Genomic DNA, 19,502 nt, shown 5'->3' on the forward strand with positions numbered 1-19,502 from the left:
TAACCACAAAGAAGAACTGAAAATTTGTGTACCGAGTTTCTGTAGGAGACCAGCCATGGCTTAAACAAGTTAGATTAATATATGCCTGGACTGCCTTACTGGAGTGGCAGTGGGGGCAAATACAACAGAGACATTTAAGAGGTTCATAGATAGCACAGAATGGAGGGATATGGACATTGTGTAGATAGAAGGGATTAGAAAGTAAAAGCTTGGGACGATACCAAATAAATGCCTTGGAGACTCTGGTGCAGGCTGATTACAATGGTCATTTTTGGATGCTTCAGGTGGAACAGGAGAAACTTTCCTTATTAGCAATTTCTGCCAAAAGTTCACAGACAAACGTGATTGCTCCGTCATTATCAGGTGTTGCTTCTACACTTCCGATGGGTAGAAAACTGCATATTCAACTTTTAAACTCCCTTTGAAATTAATAAATGTGGAGATTCCAACATATAACATTGATCAGGAACAGCAAAGGAGAAAATTCTAAAAGATTGTAAACAGTGTCTGCAATAGCTCACAAAGCAGCCATTGAAGCATTGCGTCAAATGTTGCAAGATCTTAGACAAAATCATAAACCAATGGGGGAGGTGTTAATTTAGAGCTAGTGATTTTATACTTCCTGGTCTTGAATCACTAAGAAGGCATGCCAACAGCTATAGTTCATTTGGAGTCTGAGGAGATTTGTGTCATCACCAAAGACTAGCAAAGTTCTACTGAAATATGCAGCATATTCTGTCTGGTTGCTTCACCGCCTGGTATGGAGGCTCCATGCACAGGATCAAAAGAGGCTGCAGAGGGCTGTAGACTCAGCCAATCAAGGGAAGGACACAAGCCACCCCACCATCAAGGACATATTCAAAAGGGTGTGCCTCAAGGCGGCAGCATCATTAACGACCCTCACCACGTAGAGCATGCCCTCTTTTCAATAGTACCATCAGGGAGGAGGCACAGGAGCCTGAAGCCTCACACTCAACATTTCAGGTCAGCTTCTTCCCTTCCACCATCAGATTTGAGTGAACCACCAAAATTACATCACTATTCCTCTTTTGCATTACTTATTTATTTCCGTTGCACCTTATGGTAATTTCATACATCTTGCAGTGTACTGCTGCCACAAAAACAAATTTCATAATATAAACCAGTGATAATAAATGTGATTCTGAACAGTTCATTATCAAGCTTAAATATTTTTGTATCACTTTTATCCTGTAATCCCTACGTAATAAACCTCTCTGATCAATACTGAGCAAAGTAACAATGCAATACATTTACAGTTATCAATACTGAATTCATCTCTTAGCAGCTGCACTCACATGCATTCCTGATTTAAAAACAAGGGTGGTGAGAGAAGAGAAAGAAATTCAAAGTTTTAGTTCAAAGACTGTAACCAGAATTATAAGCAAGAAGGCATGCATGTTTTAAGTCTCAGAGGAGTGAAAGAATGGAGAGAGTAGAGGGACTGTCTCTGATAGGATGCAGACCAAAGTTGTCAAGGTAATAATTATTATAGAATTTTGCTGATGGATACAGAGACAAATTGAAACATAAAAACTTGAAACCAAGGTACAGCCACATCTGTGAAAAGGGGCTTACTTAATATGTTTAATAACTTCACGTCCCAAGAGTTTAAATGTACCCAGTCTAAGAGTGGAATTGGAACAACAGAAGATCCGATGATGTGATCATGGTGGGAGTGGGACAGAATCTAAGTGACAGCAGCGGGAAGCCTAGCAAGAAACAAACCGCTGGAGGAACTCAGCGGGTCAGGATCCGTGGAGGCAGAGAAAAAGACCATGTTTCCAGTTGAGACCTTGCATCACAGATGGAAGTTCAGAATTAACCTCTCAGACTGAATGAAGGTGTTCTCCAGGTCACTCAACCTGCAATTGGTTTCTCCATTGCAGAGAAGAACACACCGTGAGCAGCAAACACGATACACTAAACTGAGAATAAATGCAAGTGAATCACAGCTTCCTCTGGAAAGACTGCTTGGATCCTGGATGTTAAGAATGGGCAGGTGTTGCTTTTCCCTTGTTACATGGAAAAGCACCATATGAATGGGAGTGGTCGATGAGAGTAGAAGGGAGAACAAGGAACTATAGCGGGAAAGGTCTTGTTGGAATCCTGAAAGGGGTGGAGAAGGTATGACTATTGATGGAATCCCTTTGATGTCCATGGAAATGATCTATTAAATGTGGAGGCTGCTGGAATGGAAAACAAGGACAAGACAAACCACATCTTTGTTCTCATTACCTAGACAAAAGGGCAGACTATAAATTTCAAGATCACAATTTTCCTTTAGTAGAAGACTTTAGTCCAGAAGTAATGAAGGCAAGACCTCTTTTTAAACCTCTGATGTCTGAATGTTATGAGAAAAATCTAAAACCTGCGCTCTTATACCCAGCGAAGTTCAGAATATCGCCACTGAATGCACCAAGGCGAGTTTTCCTTTCTACATCTGAAGCGAGAAGCTTTCTGGATGAGAACTTCCCTACTGCTACGGACACTCATTCCAAATAAATGAGTGATTTTGATCGTGCAAGATGGTTTTTATTTCCAAAACCAGATTTTGTCTCTGGCTATTGGTGTAGGTTTACTCTATATTTTATACTCTAGTTAAAGTTTTTTTTTCTCGACATGCTAATCTATATCCTTTATATACGGAGTTGTCTTCTGCTGATATGAGGGTAGATTTAGTTTCATCTTTTCTTTTTCCCAGCCTATCCCTTGCTGGGGTAGTCTTGATTTTTCCTCTTGGGTGGGGGGTGGGAGGTCTTTTTCTAATTCTTATGTTTCTTTTATCAGTTTTTTTTAGTTTTTTTATTTGGGCTGATTTTAAACTACAAAAACGTCCCTGATGTCTTCACTTCTGGGTCTTCCTCTTATTTTTGTTCCTCTTCCGGGTGCATGAGTTCATAAGTTGGTTAACCCTTTATATACCAAAGGGTTGATTTCAGAAATATGGCTCAGACCATTAATTTTGTCTCTTGGAATACTAATGGCTTAAACCATCCGATTAAATGGAAAAAGATTTTCAAGCTATTCCAAAGACTTAATGCTCATATTATTTTTGCACAAGAAACTCATGTGAGGAAAGAGGACAATTATCGCTTTTTTAGGTTTTGGGGGGGGGGGGGGGGTCAACAGTATCATTCAAATTCGAATGCCAAAGTAAAGGGAGTTTCAATTTTTATTGACTCCTCTATTGCATTTGTCCAACATGATATCTTCTCGGATCTGAATGGTAGATTTTTATTAATTACTGGCTTACTTTTTGACAAAAAGGTTGCTATGGTTAATGTTTATGCTCCAAATGTGGATTGTCCCGATTTTTTTAAGTCCTTATTTACTTCTCTACCTAATCTAAATGAATATAAGTTAATAATGGGTGGTGACTTTAATTGTTGTTTAAATCCTTTGATGGACAAATCTATATCTACTCAGACTTTACCTAATAAGTCGGCCACTTGTATTAACTCTTTTTTGACTGATAATGGAATTTTTGATATTTTGAGATTTCGGCATTCTAAGGACAAAGAGTTTTCATTTTTCTCACATGTTTATCATTCCTACTCGAGAATTGATTATTTTTTTATTGACTCTTGTTTTATTCCATCGGTAATTGGTTGTAATTATGATATTATAGCCATCTCTGACCATGCTCCATTAAAACTTGCTTTAAATTTACAGATACAGCTTCTAGTGCTAGACAATGGCGATTTGATTCTACCTTACTGCAAGATCCGGATTTTATTAAATTTATGAAGGAACAGATCGATTTCTTCTTTTAAAGCATATATACACTTTTAAAGCATATATACATGGACAGATTATCTCCTCTGTTGGTCTGAGAAAACGCATCAAGAAGGAAACACTTTTGTTGGTTGATAAAATTAAAGAGATTGACAAGAAATATTCGATTACTCCTAGTAAGGAGCTTTACAAACAAAGGGTTGAACTTCAAACAGAACATAGTTTATTACTTACATCTTCGATTGAAAATCAATTAATGAAAACCAAATCTGATTTTTATATACATAGTGATAAATCGGGTAAACTGTTAGCTAGTCAATTGAAGAATGCTTTGGTTAAACGTCAAATTACTAAGATCCGTCAGCAGAATGGGGATCTGACAGTTAACCATGATGAGATAAATAAATCATTTCAAGATTTTTATACCTCCCTGTATCATTCCGAATTCCCTCATGATCGTAATACCATGTGTGATTTTCTTGGGAAATTGAATTTTCCAAAATTATCATCAGATGATCTTTCAATATTAGAAACTCCTATTACGGATGCAGAAATTAAAGGGGTTATTTCCTCTATGAATTCTGGGAAAGCACCAGGTCCAGGTAGGTATACAGTAGAATTTTTTAAATGTTTTTCCGCTACTCTTTCTCCTTGGTTATGCAGGGTTTTTGAAGAAGCAATTAGATTGGGGAATTTGCCACAATCTTTTTATACAGCTTCCATTTCTTTAATATTGAAGAAAGATAAAGACCCTACTGACTGTGCATCCTGTAGACCAATGTCTTTATTGAATGTAGGTTCCAAGATCTTTTCCAAGTTACTAGCATCCAGGCTGGAGAAGGTATTACCCCAAATTATTTTGGACGATCAAACTGGTTTTATTAAAAATCGCTATTCTTTTTTTAATGTTAGGAGATTATTGAATATTGTTTATACTCCTTCATATAGCACTTCAGAATGTGTCATTTCATTAGATGCGGAGAAAGCATTTGATAGAGTTGAATGGCCATACTTATTTAATGTGCTTGAGAAGTTTAATTTTAGTCCGACATTCATTTCCTGGATTAAACTGATATATCATACTCCAGTAGCCTCGGTGCTTACTAACAATCAAAGATCTCCCTTTTTTCGTTTATTTCGGGGTACTAGACAAGGCTGTCCTCTTAGTCCATTATTATTTGATATTGCTTTAGAACCCTTGGCAATTGCTATCAGAGAATCACAGAACATTTTTGGCATTAATCGTGGGACAGATATACATAAGTTATCATTATATGCAGATGATTTTTTATTATTTATTTCTGATCCTGAGAAATCCATTCCTGCAGTTTTATCATTGTTGGCTCAATTTAATGATTTTTCCGGGTATAAATTAAATCTTAATAAGAGTGAATTGTTTCCTTTAAATAGACAGGTTCCAATTTATGGAAATTTACCTTTTAAATTAGTTAATGACTCTTATTTATTTAGGGATTAAAATCACAAAAAACTATAAAGACTTACTTAAGGTTAATTTTTTACCCTTAATTGATCAGATTAAATGTTTGTTTACTAAGCGGTCACCACTATCTTTATCTCTGATAGGTTGGATTAATGCTATTAAGATGGTTATTTTACCCAAGTTTTTATATATAGTTCAAGCGGTACCTATTTTTATTCCAAAATCTTTCTTTGCTAATGTTGATTCAAAAATTTCCTCATATATATGGCAGAATAAAAATCCTAGGTTAGGTAAAATTTATTTACAGAAGGCAAGGAAGGAAGGTGGATTGGCATTGCCTAATTTTAGATTTTATTATTGGGCAGTTAATATCCGATATTTGATATGTTGGTTAAAGGATTGGGATATATCTTTTAGCCCTCATTGGGTGAACCTGGAAATTAATTCTGTACAAGGATTCGCATTGGGTTCTATTTTAGTGACTTCTCTTCCCTTCGCTCTTTCTAAATTGCCGAAACGAATTGACGACCCGATAGTTAAACATACTTTACGTATATGGTTTCAATTTCAGAAATTTTTTGGGTTGACTCAGTTTGTTTTAAATATTCCTATTGTATCCAATTGCTTTTTTTATCCTTCTATTATAGACCAAGCTTATTCAGCTTGGAAGACTAAAGGATTACTACGATTTTCCGATTTATTTTTGGATAATTGTTTTATGTCTTTTGAGCAATTATCTAATAAATATAATTTGCCTAGATTTCATTTTTTTAGATATTTACAGATTAGGAATTTCTTAAATACTGTACTTCCTACTTTTCCAAATTTTGTGTCTTCAGGTATTTTGGAGAATTTGTTTGAACTAAATCCTTTTCAGAAAGGGCTAATATCAAAACTTTACAATATAATTATGAAGATACGTTCAGTGCCCTTTTATAAGACTAAAAATGATTGGGAAAGAGAACTTAACCTTACTATCCCTATTGAGAATTGGGATAAAATTCTTCAATTAGTTAATACATCATCTATATGTGCTAAACATTCATTAATACAGTTTAAAGTTGGGCACAGGGCTCATATGTCCAAGGATAAATTGGCTCGTTTTTATTCCTATATAAATCCTATTTGTGACAGATGTCATTCTGAGATAGCGTCTTTAACTCATGTGTTCTGGTCATGTCTGCTTTTGAAAAATTATTGGAAAGATATTTTTGATATTATTTCTGCGGTATTGAACATTGATTTACAACCACATCCTATTACTGCAATTTTTGGTTTACCAATGATGGACTCATTCCATTTATCCTCTTCCGCTTGTCGAATGATTGCATTTCTTACATTAATGGCTAGAAGATCTATTTTGCTGAATTGGAAAGAAATTAATCCTCCTACCGTATTTCATTGGTTTTCTCAAACTATGTTATGTCTAAATTTAGAAAAAATTAGAAGTGTTGTATTTGATACTTCTATTAAATTTGAAAAGATATGGAGACCATTTATTCAATATTTTCATATGATGTAATATGACCCTGTTCCAAGCCTATTTGTTTTTCCAGTTTCGATTTTATATATGTTGAGAGGATCGGAGTTGACGACACTGATGATTTTGTATTTTTGTGAGATATTATAAACAGCCCTTTTTTTTCTCCATTTTTTCTTTTTCTCTTTTTTTCTTTTTTTGTTTTTTTTTCTTTATTAGTTATTAGATTATTAGATTAGTTTTCTTTTGCATAATTTTTTTTCTTTTTCTTTTTTCTGTTTTTTTTAATATATACTATGATATACCTAGGTTTGCCTTGTTTATTTGTATATTGTATCGTTCATGATTTGGGAATACTCATTTATACTGTAATCATTGCTTATGTATTCTTTCATGTTTAGTCGAAATGTGTATGTTTGTAATCCCATTATCTTTGTATTAATTTTATTTTGTTGATATTAATAACACTAATAAAAAGATTGAGAAAGAAAGAAAGAAAGAAAGATGCTTCCACTGATGGGGTGCATTAAGAATTTCTTCTTGTGGAGGGTAATGAATTTCTGGAATATTCTATCCCTAAGGGATATGGAATCTAGATGCCATTGTAGGTATTTTTGAGGAACTGAGGACCATCATTGAAGAGTTAAGTCCAAGGGTTGAATAACCATAATCATATTAAATGGCAGTGCACGTTTAAGGAGCCAAGTAGCCAGTCCCTGCTTTTATTCCTATGACTTCTTTCCTAAACTCTGAGGGATAAAGTCCAAAAGAAGTTATAAGGAAAAGTCTAGTAACTATAGGCCAATCAGTTTAATTTCAGTGACAGAAATATTCCCCAGGACAGGATTAATAGCTGTGTGGAGTAAAGTGGATTGCTTAAGGCAAAAACCATCATAGATTTGTTAAGGACAAATCTAAAGTGGTGTACATAGACTCCTAGAGGGCTTTTGAAAAGGTGCCACATTACAGACAAGGTTGAACCACAGAGCATAGCAAAGAACTGTTAGCATGGACACAAAGTTGGTTAAATAATCAGACATGACAAAGTTGTGGAGAATTGTTCTTTCTTGGACTGAAGACAAGTAGATAGAGGCACTTGCCCAAGGTCAGTGTTGGGGCCATTGATGGCTTCAATCTCTTTTAATGATTAGATGGGAGAGCAAGCCACAACTTCTAAATTTGCAGGCAACAGAAAACTTTGTAGTGGTATGAATTGTGAAGAGAGGATAGTGATAACTTGCAACCAGATATAAAGAGGCTGTTCGAACATGTAGGAAATCAAAAAAATTAAGTTTAATGCTGAGAAATGGGAGAAGATGCAAGGAAAAAGGAATTAAGAGTGAAATGAGGAAAAAGATTTTATGCTGTACGTAGCTGAATTCCAGAATGTGCTGCCTGCTGATGTGGTGGAGGCAGGTTCTCTTGTGACCTTCAAAGGGAATTATATAAATACAATTTCATGCCTCAGAAGTCAGAGAGGAAGAATGGATGGAACTAGTGCGCTGCTTTGACATAGAGTGCTAATGCAGGCAGAATGGGCTGAATAGTCTCCAGCTATAACCATTCTATGATAATGCTTCTTATTCACTTTTTGTTATCCTGTCCCTTATTGGTCTTCATAAAAATTGCCAGATATAAACTATAACAACTATCAGTTGAAAATGTGCCAAGGGTGACTTCTATAGCCACTCAGTCAACACCTATCCCTCTACAAAACATCACTTAATCTTGTACTTTCTAGGATCCTATTTCTTGGACCTTGCCATGCACTAAGTGTCTACCAGCTTCCCCTGCATCGTACATGAGAAGGAGACAAGTCAGCCAATCGGGTTCTTGCTGGTTCCCAAATGAGTAATCCTATCGTCCCATTTGTCCTCTTAATTCACTCCCATCTTTTTTGTAAAAAAACTTAAATGCCTATTAATTCTCTTCTAATATGTCTGTCACTTACTTACACAAAGAATTAATTTAAACACCAGCCAATTATCTACCAGCACATCTTAAGGGAGAAAGTGGATACAACCCACATCCCACCACTAGGGGAAAGCCATTTGTCACAGCGAGAACATGCAAGCTCCACACAGACAGTACCAGAGTTCAGGATCAGGCCTGCTGATTGGAACTGTGTGGCAGCAGTACGACACGCCAACCCAGTGCCAAACCAGCAGCCAAAAAGATTTTAAAGCCTCTTAATTGCTCTGGAATGTGTTGAAAAAGCTCAGCTTCTCTATGCAACTAGGAACGTGCCAAGATAAATGTATACTTAACTGATCTGATTCATGATTACATCAACAGTTATGCACCACTAGAAATGCAAACAAGACTACCATCAAACCAACCTGACTGCAAAGTGGGTAAACAAAGTTCAGCTATCTGGAAAACTTTGCAACTGTTTAAGGGCAAGCAACACAAGTAGAGTGTCTCCCAAACTGTGAGACCAATTAGAACAAGGCACTCTTCCAAAAAAAAGTCATCACTCGCTGTAAAATTTATTTCAGAAATTAAATCAGTGACCAAAAATCTAAGCTTGATTGTGAGTTCTACATTCCTCGCCAAGGGAATCCACTCACCATGAACAAAGCCACATAATGTTGATCCTTCAGTGTTGATGGAAAAGAATAGAGCCATTCATTTACAACTTTTGCCAGGGTAAGAGACCAGCACCAAAAAGAATACCTTGCAGTGAAATTAAAGCTCTCACATTAGCTCAAAGGCATATACAAATATGAAGTTTAAGCCTTCATCTGAAATAAATGTTGATGTTATTGCATCAACTATTCTTACAATCCTAAAGCCTAACCTACTAATCCATAGCCAGGTTTCCTTGGGCCACAGTGAAAAATAAGACTTCATATATTGTTTTTTCCAACCACAAGCAGAAAATATCTACAATTACATACCCGCTCTTGTCCAGCTGTATCCCAAATCAAAAACTTATGGAGCTCGTTTCCACAGCTCACAGTCTTAGTCATGAAGGATGCACTGTAAAGATCAAACAAGAAGTCAGTTCAACATAATATAGGATCTCAAGTCCAGGAATGTGATAAACTCCATAAATTCATCTATACTCACCCAATTGTAGGCAGAGTATTAACATCGAAGGTGTCTTGGACGAATCGACACACTATACTCGACTTCCCAACCCCCGTATCCTAAAATGATGTGAACAGACAGAAATTCAGTGATGAGATCAGAGGAATATTAAAAAAAAATTCAAAAAGATATACAGGTTGAATATCCCTTATCCAAAATTCCAAAATCCAAATAACCTCTGAAATCTTAATTTTTTTGAGCACTAACATCAGGGTCACAAATGAAAAATTCCTCAAGGTACTGGGTAGGTCCCATGTGATGCGCAAGACTCTGTGCACCACAGAGTTCCAAGAAGTGACCTTACATTTATAACAAGCAGTAGTTAATGAAAAGATACCGCATAAAGCAAAATGTGAAGATCTCAAGTGAGTATTGAAAGAGTTAGATTTGTCAGTGTTAAAGTGAACATATGCTGCTTAGTGGTGTACTGATCATGAAGCAGGCAAAGATCTATCACAATGAACTGCACATTGAAGGTAATAGTGAATATTCAGCAGGGTGTATGCAAAAGTTTAAGAAAAGGTATGGCAAATTGTTAAAGATTTGTGGTGATAAAGCGTCTGCTGACCATGAAATAGCAGAGAAATTTTTTGATGAGTTTGCCAAGATAGTCACTGATGAAAATCAAGCAGGCTGAACAGCTGCTTTGGTACATATGTGTGTTGAACAACTGTAAGACAAAGAATGTTTACTGGTAGCACATAAATTCAGAGTCAGAAATGATGGTAATTCCAAGTTATCTCAACACACTATATATTCCAAAATCCAAAATACTTCCGGCCCCAAGCATTTTGGATAAGGGGTACTCAACCTTGCATTTTTTAAAAATTAGCTCACTGTGTATATGCATAACTGAAAAAAATACAAGCCAGACAGCCAGTGCTCCAATCCCAGTGAGGGGTCACACTCAGAGAAGGGTGGCTGGGTGCTGCTAGATAATTCAAGGGTTTTTTTTGTTAGTCAGGCCCCATTCTCTTTGCTGCTCTTATCTTCTTCCACTGAATCTGCTTTTGACTCAGCTGAAATAAATTAACTTTCTTAAGAGTCAAATTAGTCTTCTACCATTAAATATGGGTTTGTATTTCACCTGTCATTACAAGACCATAAGACATAGGAACATAGTTGAGACATTCAGCTCCACCATTTGATCATGGCTAATATTTTCCCCTCTCAATGCCATTATCTTGCCTTCTCCACATAATCTTTGATGCCCTTACTAATCAAGAATCTATCAACTTCCATAGGAAAATAAGAAATAGGGGCAGGAGGAGGCCATCTGGCTCATCGAGCTTCTTCCGCCATTCAATAAGACTATGGCTGATCTGGCCAAGGACTCATCTCCACCTACCTGCCTTATCCCCATAACCCTTCATTCCCCTATGCAAAAATCTATCCAACATTGATAGATCTATCTCCTTTAAACATACCAAGTGACACACCACCACAGCCATCTGTGGCAATGAATTCCACAGGTTCACCACCCTCTGGCTAAAGAAATCCCTCTGTTCTATAGAGACATTCTTCTATTCAGAGACTGTGCCCTTTGGTCCTGGATTCTCCTATTATTGGAAACATCGTCTCCACATCCATTCTATCTAGGCCTTTCAATATTTGGTAGGTTTGCCTCATTCTTCTAAACTCTTGCACGTATAGGCCCAGAGCCATCAAACCCTCTTCATACCTTATACTGTATAAGGAGCATTGGAAGTATTACAGTTCATACTGTATGTTCACAATGAACACTCAAAATAAACTAACTGCAACACACAAAATGCTGGAGGAACTCGGGAGTCAGGTAACATCTATGGTGGGAAATGGAGAGTGATCATTTCAGGTTGAGAACCTTCATCTGGAGTGCTCAGATATTGCTTGACCCATTGAGTTCCTCAGCATTTTATGTTGCTCTTGATTCCAGCATATATAGACACTTGTCTCTCCAACAGACTAATCCACATAGAGCTTCATTAGCAAAATCAAGTTTAATATCACAGGCAGATGTCATAAAGTTTGTTGTTATGCAGCAGCAGTACATTGCAAGACATAATAATAAAAACTAAATTAAAGTAACAAATAGTGTAAAAAGAAAAAAAAAAATCAGGTATTGTTCATGTGTTCAATGTCCATTCAGAAATCTGATGGCAGAGGGGAAGAAGTTATCCCTAAATCTTTGAGCCTATGTCTTCAGGCTCCTGTACCGCCACCTTGATGGCAACAATAAGAGGGCATGGCCTGAGTGATGGGGGTCCTTAATGATGGATGCCACCTTTTTGGCATCACTCCTTTAAAATGCCCTGAATGTTGGGGATGCTAGTGCCCAAGATGAAGCTGACTAAGTTTACTCTTCCTGCAGCTTATTTTGATCCTAGGCAGTGCCACCCCACCCCAATATCAAGTGCAGATCCAGCCAGTTAGAATGGTACATCTGTAGAAATTGTCTCTGGTAACATACCAAATCTCTTCAAACTCCTAATGAAATATAGCTGTTGTTGTGCCTCTGTTGTGACTGCATCGATATACTGGCTCAGGATAGCTCCTTAGAGATGTTGACACTCAGGAACCTGAAACTGTTCACTCCTTCCACTACTGATTCCTTGTGTGTGTTTCTTTGTCTTACCCTTTCTATTGTCACTCATGTCGCCACTCAAGCAGCTGGTATATCTCGCTCCTATACGCCCCCTCATCACCATCTGAGACTCTACCAACAATGGTTGTACCTTCAGCAAATTTATAGATGTCTTTTGAGCTGTGCCTAGCCACACAATCATGGTGGAAAGAGAGTAGAGCAGTGGACTAAACATTCACCCTTGAGGTGTGCTAGTGTTGATTATCAGCAAGGTGGAGATGTTACTTCCAATCCACACAGACTGGTCTTCTGGTGAGGAATCCAAGGATTCAGTTGCAGAAGGAGGTACAGAGGCCAAGGTTTTGGAGCTTTTTGATCAGAACTACAGGAACGATTGTGTCAAATGCCAAGCTGTAGTCGATAAACAGTAGCTTGACTCAAGTATTAGTATTGTCCAGGTGATCCAGGTGAAGAGCTACTGAGATAACATTCACTGTAGACATATAGGCAAATTGCAGTGGGTCCAGGTCCTTGCTTAGGCAAGAGTTGATTGTAACCATAAACAACCTCTTAAAGCACTTCATACACCACAGATGTGAGTGCTGCTGCTTGCTAGTCATTGATGCAGCTCACCCTGTTCTTCTTGGGTACTAGTATGAATGTTGCTGTTTTGAAGCAGGCGAGAACTTCTGTCTACAGCAATCAGAGATTTAAAATGTCTTTGAACACACCCATTAATTGATAAGCACAAATTTTCAGAGTCCTACTAGGTACACCATTTGACCTATCACCTTGCAGGGGTTCATCCTCTTAAAAAAGACATTCTGACATCAGTGTCAAAGACGGAGATCACAGGGTCACTGGATGCTGCAGGGATCCTTACAGCTGCAGTTTTATTCTCCCTTTCAAGCATGCATAAAAGGCATTGAGCTCATCTGGGGGTGAAGCATCACTACCATTCATGAAGTTAGACTTTGCTTTGTAGGAAGTAATGGCCTGCAAACCCTGCCAGAGTTGACATGTATTCAATTCCATCTCTAACCCCAATCAGAATTGTTCTTTTGATCTTGAGATAGTCCTCTGTAACCTTCTTGCCTAGTCCTAGATCACCAGATTTGAATGCCACAGATTTAGCCCTCAGAAGACCACGAATCACCTGGCTCATCCACAGCTTTTCATTCACATATGTACTGTATGTCCTCACAGGGCATACTCATCCACACAGGTTTTAATGAAGTCAGTGACAACTATGGTGTACTCATTCAAACTTGATGAATCACTGAATACAGTACAGTCCACCGACTCAAAACAGTCCTGTAATCGCTCCTCCGCTTCCCTTCTTCATGCCTTCTTGGTCCTCTCCATGGGTGCCATGGTCTTCAGTCTCTGCCTGTATTCAGAGAGTAGAAGTACAGCCAGATGATCAGACTTCACAAAGTGAGAGTGTGGGATGCTAAGCACTCATGGTGGTGGCATAACAGTGGCCCAGTGTGTTGACTTATCTGATTTCACAAGTGACATGTTGCTGACCTGGATAAAATCCCCCAAAATGATGGGGGAGACATCAGCTGTACTGTTTCATGTCTGGTAATTCCATCACCCAGTTCGTCTCGAGCAAGGGTTCTTCATCTTTTCTATTCTATGGCAGTCTGGCGAAGCCTATGGGTCCCTTCTCAGAGTAATGTATTTAAATATATAAAATAAAATACATAGGATTACAAAAGAAACCAATTATATTGAAATACAGTTAACAAAATAATTCATAAAAATGAATGTGTAATATAGTAATATATGTGCTTCTTTATTAATGTACAAAATAGTAAGACTGTACATTTAAAATATAAGCACGCTGAAATTAAATTTTAATTTTGGAGTGATGAACATGCTGTAAACACGTTGAGATATTTGTAACAATTGCAATTTGATATGAAAATATCTGATTTTTACTGGTGACAAAATCACAGGTACTGCTGATACTACATTAATACAACGTTGAAGGAAATGATAAATTTCATTTAGAGGTTAGTGGAAATAAAGATGTACATTTTTTCCCATCCAGGTTCACCAATCTCCTAGAATCTATCCATGGACCCAGGTTAAAAACTCCTGGTCGAGAGCCTGTTTGACACATGGGATGTACAAGATAATGGCTGAAAACTCTCATGGCAGATAAAATGGATGACACTCGATCGAGAAAACTTCTACAGATGTAAAGTGAAGAACATTCTGACAGACTGCATCACTGTCTGGTACGGGGATAGGGTCTACTGCACAGGACCGAAAGAAGCTACTGAGGGTTATAAATTTAGTCGGCTCCATCTTGGGTACTAGCCTACAAAGTACCCAGGACATGTTCAAGGAGCGGTGTCTCAGAAAGGCAGTGTCCATTATTAAGGATCTCCAGCACCCAGGGCATGCCCTTTTCTCACTGTTACCATCAGGAAGGAGGAACAGAAGCCTGAAGGCACACACTCAGTGATTCAAGAACAGCTTCCTCTCCTCTGTCATCCGATTCCTAAATGGACATTAGACACTACCTCACTTTATTAATATATATTATTTCTGTTTTTGCATGATTTTTAATCTATTCAATATACGTATACCGTAATTGATTTACTTTTTTTTTCTTCATCTTCTATATTATGTATTGCATTGAACTGCTGCTGCTAAGTTAACAAATTTGACGACACATGCTGGCGATAAAGCTGATTCTGATTCCTAGTGGTGAATCCTGAAGCCAGCGAGCTGTATTGCTGCATCTGGAATAGCAGGCGATAGCCAAGTCTCCAAGAAACAAATATCACAACAGTCCCTGATGTCCCTTTGGTAGAACAAATTTACCCTGAAGTCTTTGAGGTTATTGTCCAGAGACTGTACATTTGCTTGAAGAATAGTCAGTAAGTAGAAGTTGAAAACCTCCTCTTCTTAAACAAACTGTTAATCTGGTGCAGAATCCTCTCTTCGGCTGTCTGAAGGGGGAACTGCATTGTGACCAGAGACTACTATCCAAGATTTGTTGACTTTGAGTAATGATAGCTTTTTTAAACACCTTAAAATGATGTTGCTTAGTGTATCGTCCATGGCTGTAGCTGAGGATTTCAGCTGCTGCAATCTAAAACAGCAGTATTTCAAGATCTCCATTGGAGCTGCTCACACGAGTCACCTTAATGGCACCACCGAAGTCACTGCAGATATGACACCATCATCCCCTTTGTCATTTTAACTTCACCTCAGTCCAACGTGTCATAAATTGTCCCTCATGTCACCCATGCTGTCCTAAATCTGCTCATTGCTATTCTTCCCAATAAAGATGAAACTTTAAATCTGTTTCTGTCTCTCTCTCACTTCAGATGCAACCTGACCTGCTAAATATCGGCAAAGGTTTTATGACAAACAAGAGAAAATCTGCAGATGCTTGAAATCCAAACAATACATACAAAATGCTGGAAGAACTCAGCAGGTCAGGCAGCATTTATGGAAAAAAGTACCATCGACATCTCAGCCCGAAACATCGACTGTACTTTTTTTCCATAGATGCTGCCTGGCCTGCTGAGCTCCTCCAGCATTTTGTGTGTTTTGCAAAGGTTTTATGGTTTGTACTTTTTTTTCCATAGATGCTGCCTGGCCTGCTGAGCTCCTCCAGCATTTTGTGTGTTTTGCAAAGGTTTTATGGTTTTATTTCATATTTCCAGAACCTGCAGTACTTTTGTAAAACAGTAAGATCACAACTACACTCATCTAGAGATGACAGAAATTTTACACAGACTGTTAGATCATTCTGTATGATTCTGGGATCAGTGTACGTGGGTGGCAGAGACACTGTGGCCTGAAGAACCCGTTTCCATGCTCTCTCAGTGATTCTAACCCTATGCTGGTGCTTATGCTTTACACAGGTTTCCTCCCAGAACAACTCACTCCATTAACATATTCTCTCTCTTGCAGAATGCACTTATCCAGATAGTCATAAATAGCTGTTTTAAAGTATCGACTGCTCTTTGTGGTAACAAGTTCCACACTCTAACAAGAATTTTCACCTGAATTCCTTATTAGATATATTGGCATCTATCTTAAAGTTCTGTAGCTTTGGACAAGGCACAATGACGTGCATGTATCCCATCCTGAACCTATTCTCAATTTAAAAACCTATCTCAGTATAGATGGCACAGGTGAACCACAGTGATGTTCTGTGGACAATACTTCTAAATACACCTCTCTCAGATTATTCTCACTGCAATCTGCAGTGTGTAATTTCTCTGTAAGCTAAGACCTTGGCCTCAATATCTTCTTGTGCAGTTGGATTCTCAATATCCTCACTTCCAGACCCCAGTCAATTCAGATTGGCAACATCTCCTCCACGATCTCCATCAACACATGTGTACCACAAGGCTGTGTGCTTAGCCCCCTGCTCTATACTTATGACTATGGGGCCAAGCACAACTCCAATGCCATATTCAAGTTTGCTGACGACGTCACTGTCAAAAGCCGAATCAAAGAAGGTGATGAATCAGCATATAGGAGGGAGATTGAAAATCTGGGTCTGGCTGAGTGGTGCCACAACAACAAGCTCTTACTCAATATCAGCAAGACCAAAGAGCCGATTATTGACTTCAGGAAAAGGAAATCTGGGATCTATGAGCCAGTCCTCATCAGAGGATCAGCAGCTTTAAAATCCTCCATGTTATTATTTAGGAGATCCCATCCTGGGCCTAGCACGCAAGTGCAATTATGAAGAAAATGCAGGAGTTTGCAAAGGTTCAGCATGACATCTAAAATGTTGACAAACTTTATAGCTGTGTTGTGGAGAGTATATTGACTGGCTTTGTCACAGCCTGGTAAGAAATCACCAATGCCTTTGAAAGGAAAATCTTACCAAAAGTCATGGATCTGGCCCAATCCATCAAGTGTAAAGCCCACCTCACCACAGAGTACATCTACATGGAGCATTGTTGTAGGAAAGCAGCATCCATCAACAGGGACCCCACCACTCAAGACATGCTCTCTTCTCACTGCTGCCATCAGGAAGAGGGTACAGGAGCCCCAGGACTCTCACCACCAGGCTCAGGAACAGTTATTACCTTCAACCATCAGGCTTTTAAACCAAAGGGGATAACTACATTTAACTTCACTTGCCACATCATTGAAATGTTCCCACAATGGACTCACTTTCAAGGACCCTTCATCTCATGTTCCCAATGTTTATTGCTTTTTTTTCTTTCTGTACTTACAGTTTGTTCTCTTTTGCACACTGGTGTGGTCTTTCATTAATTCTCCTGTGGTTGTTATTCTGCAGATTTACCAAATATGCCCACAAGTAAATGAATCTCAGGGTTGTATTCGGTGACATTTATGCACTTTGATAATAAATTTACTTTGAACTTTGAAAAAACAGAATGTGTTAGACTATTCAATCCCATTCGAGAATTACATGGTGGCATAATCCTTGGTGCTTTTCCAAGAATTTTTCAATTACATTATCCCGATTAAATCTTCCGCAGGAATATTTTCAACTCTGACAATTTCAGATATCTTCTTGGGTAAAGTAAAGCTACAACCTACACAGTGTTCCCATCATGTGTCAATACACTGGGAAAGTATTTTGCTTGCAACTGCAGACAGGGTTTTTTCTTGTTTGCATGGTATTACTGTAGATGTTTTAGCCCTGCCCTTCAGCCTTTAACTTACTCAAATACAATTGACATTGTTAATGTCCTATTGAGCTGAAGGTCAGTGGCAATTTGACTACAGGTATTTTACTTCATATCCACTTCAAAGTCACCACCTAAATAACATGAACAACCCTCAAGGGAATTGCAAGGTCACTAGCAACAATCAAAGTATTCCCCACCTGATTTCTTTTTCTAGTCAAGATATACAGTATGATACCAGTTTGGTAATAATAATTTACTCCACCTAAAGCCAAGCTATCATGAACTAAAGCCAAGGTATACAAGAATCCAAGATAACTGGTTCCAATTTAATCAATTAAACTACAAAAACTGCACAATTGATGGTGTACTTTCAATAGATTAAAAGCACTGGGATAGCCCAAAGATATTTTACCAAAGTGGATACGATAGGTCTTTTAAGAGACTCCTGGACAAGTACATGGAGCTTAGAAAAATAGCGGGCTATGGATAACCCTAGGTAATTTCTAAGGTAAGGATATGTTCGACACAGCTTTGTGGGCCGAAGGGTCTGTATTGTGTTGTAGGTTTTCTATGTTTCTACGTTTCTAAATTCTTCCTTTTCTCCATTGGCTACCTTTATTTTAAAAATAAACTTGATACTTCTAGAATATCAAATGTGCAACACTAAATATCACAATTTTAAAAGCAACACAGAAAGATTTGTGTTCATATTTGAACTTCACATGGACCTTGACTATCAGTAATGAAATATTAACGACAATATGAAGCACCCACTTAGGAAATTCTGTATATACCCACAGGTCAGATTGGCATCACAGTTGTTAACACTACCTTTTTTTGCTCCACAGTCAGTCCGGATCTGAGGCAGCATCTCCAACACCATCACACGGAGTACGGGGGCCCCCCCGGGGCTGTGTACTCAGTTCACTGCTGTTCACTCTGCTGACCCACGACTGTGCAGCAATACACAACTCGAATCACATCATCAAGTTCGCCGATGACATGACCGTGGTGGGTCTCATCAGCAAGAACTATGAGTCAGCATACTGAGAGGAGGTGCAGCGGCTAACAGACTAGTGTAGAGCCAACAACCTGTCTCTGAATATAAACAAAACAAAAGAGATGGTTGTTGACTTCAGGAGGGCACGGAGTGACCACTCCCCACTGAACATCGACGACTCCTCGGTAGAGATCATTAAGAGCACCACACTTCTTGGTGTTCACCTGGCGGAGAATCTCACCTGGTCCCTCAACACCAGCTCCATAGCAAAGACTTATCCAAACTTCTCTTACACATTGAAATCGAGATTGCATGGGCCACTAATGCTGGCAGTTCATGCCACAATCTCACACCCCTCTGAGTGAAGAAGTTTCCCCTCATGTTCCCCTTAAGCTTCTCACCTTTCACCCTTAACCTCGGGTTGTAGTTCCACCCAACTTCAGTGTGAAAATCCTGCTTGCATTTACCCAATCTATACCCCTCAAAATTTTGTATTCTTCTATCAAATTTCCTCTCATTTT

General features: G+C 38.4%; 1 protein-coding gene across 2 annotated transcripts in view; it reads right to left on the reverse strand.

Annotated features, from left to right (window-relative positions):
- The window catches only part of rab31 (RAB31, member RAS oncogene family), a 111,128-nt gene that overhangs the window by 76,928 nt on the left and 14,698 nt on the right, over positions 1-19,502 (reverse strand). For both annotated transcript variants that reach the window (XR_012099085.1, XM_073047232.1), the window contains exons 2-3: positions 9,750-9,829; positions 9,578-9,659 (exon numbers count right to left, since the gene is read on the reverse strand). Coding sequence is in view for 1 of the 2 variants with exons in the window: in XM_073047232.1 (XP_072903333.1) it covers positions 9,578-9,659; positions 9,750-9,829 (162 nt within the window). In the remaining variant the exon portion in view is untranslated. The remainder of the gene's footprint in view (positions 1-9,577; positions 9,660-9,749; positions 9,830-19,502) is intronic.

This window comes from Hemitrygon akajei, chromosome 1 (genome assembly GCF_048418815.1).
Source record: "Hemitrygon akajei chromosome 1, sHemAka1.3, whole genome shotgun sequence".
Lineage (NCBI taxonomy): Eukaryota > Metazoa > Chordata > Chondrichthyes > Myliobatiformes > Dasyatidae > Hemitrygon > Hemitrygon akajei.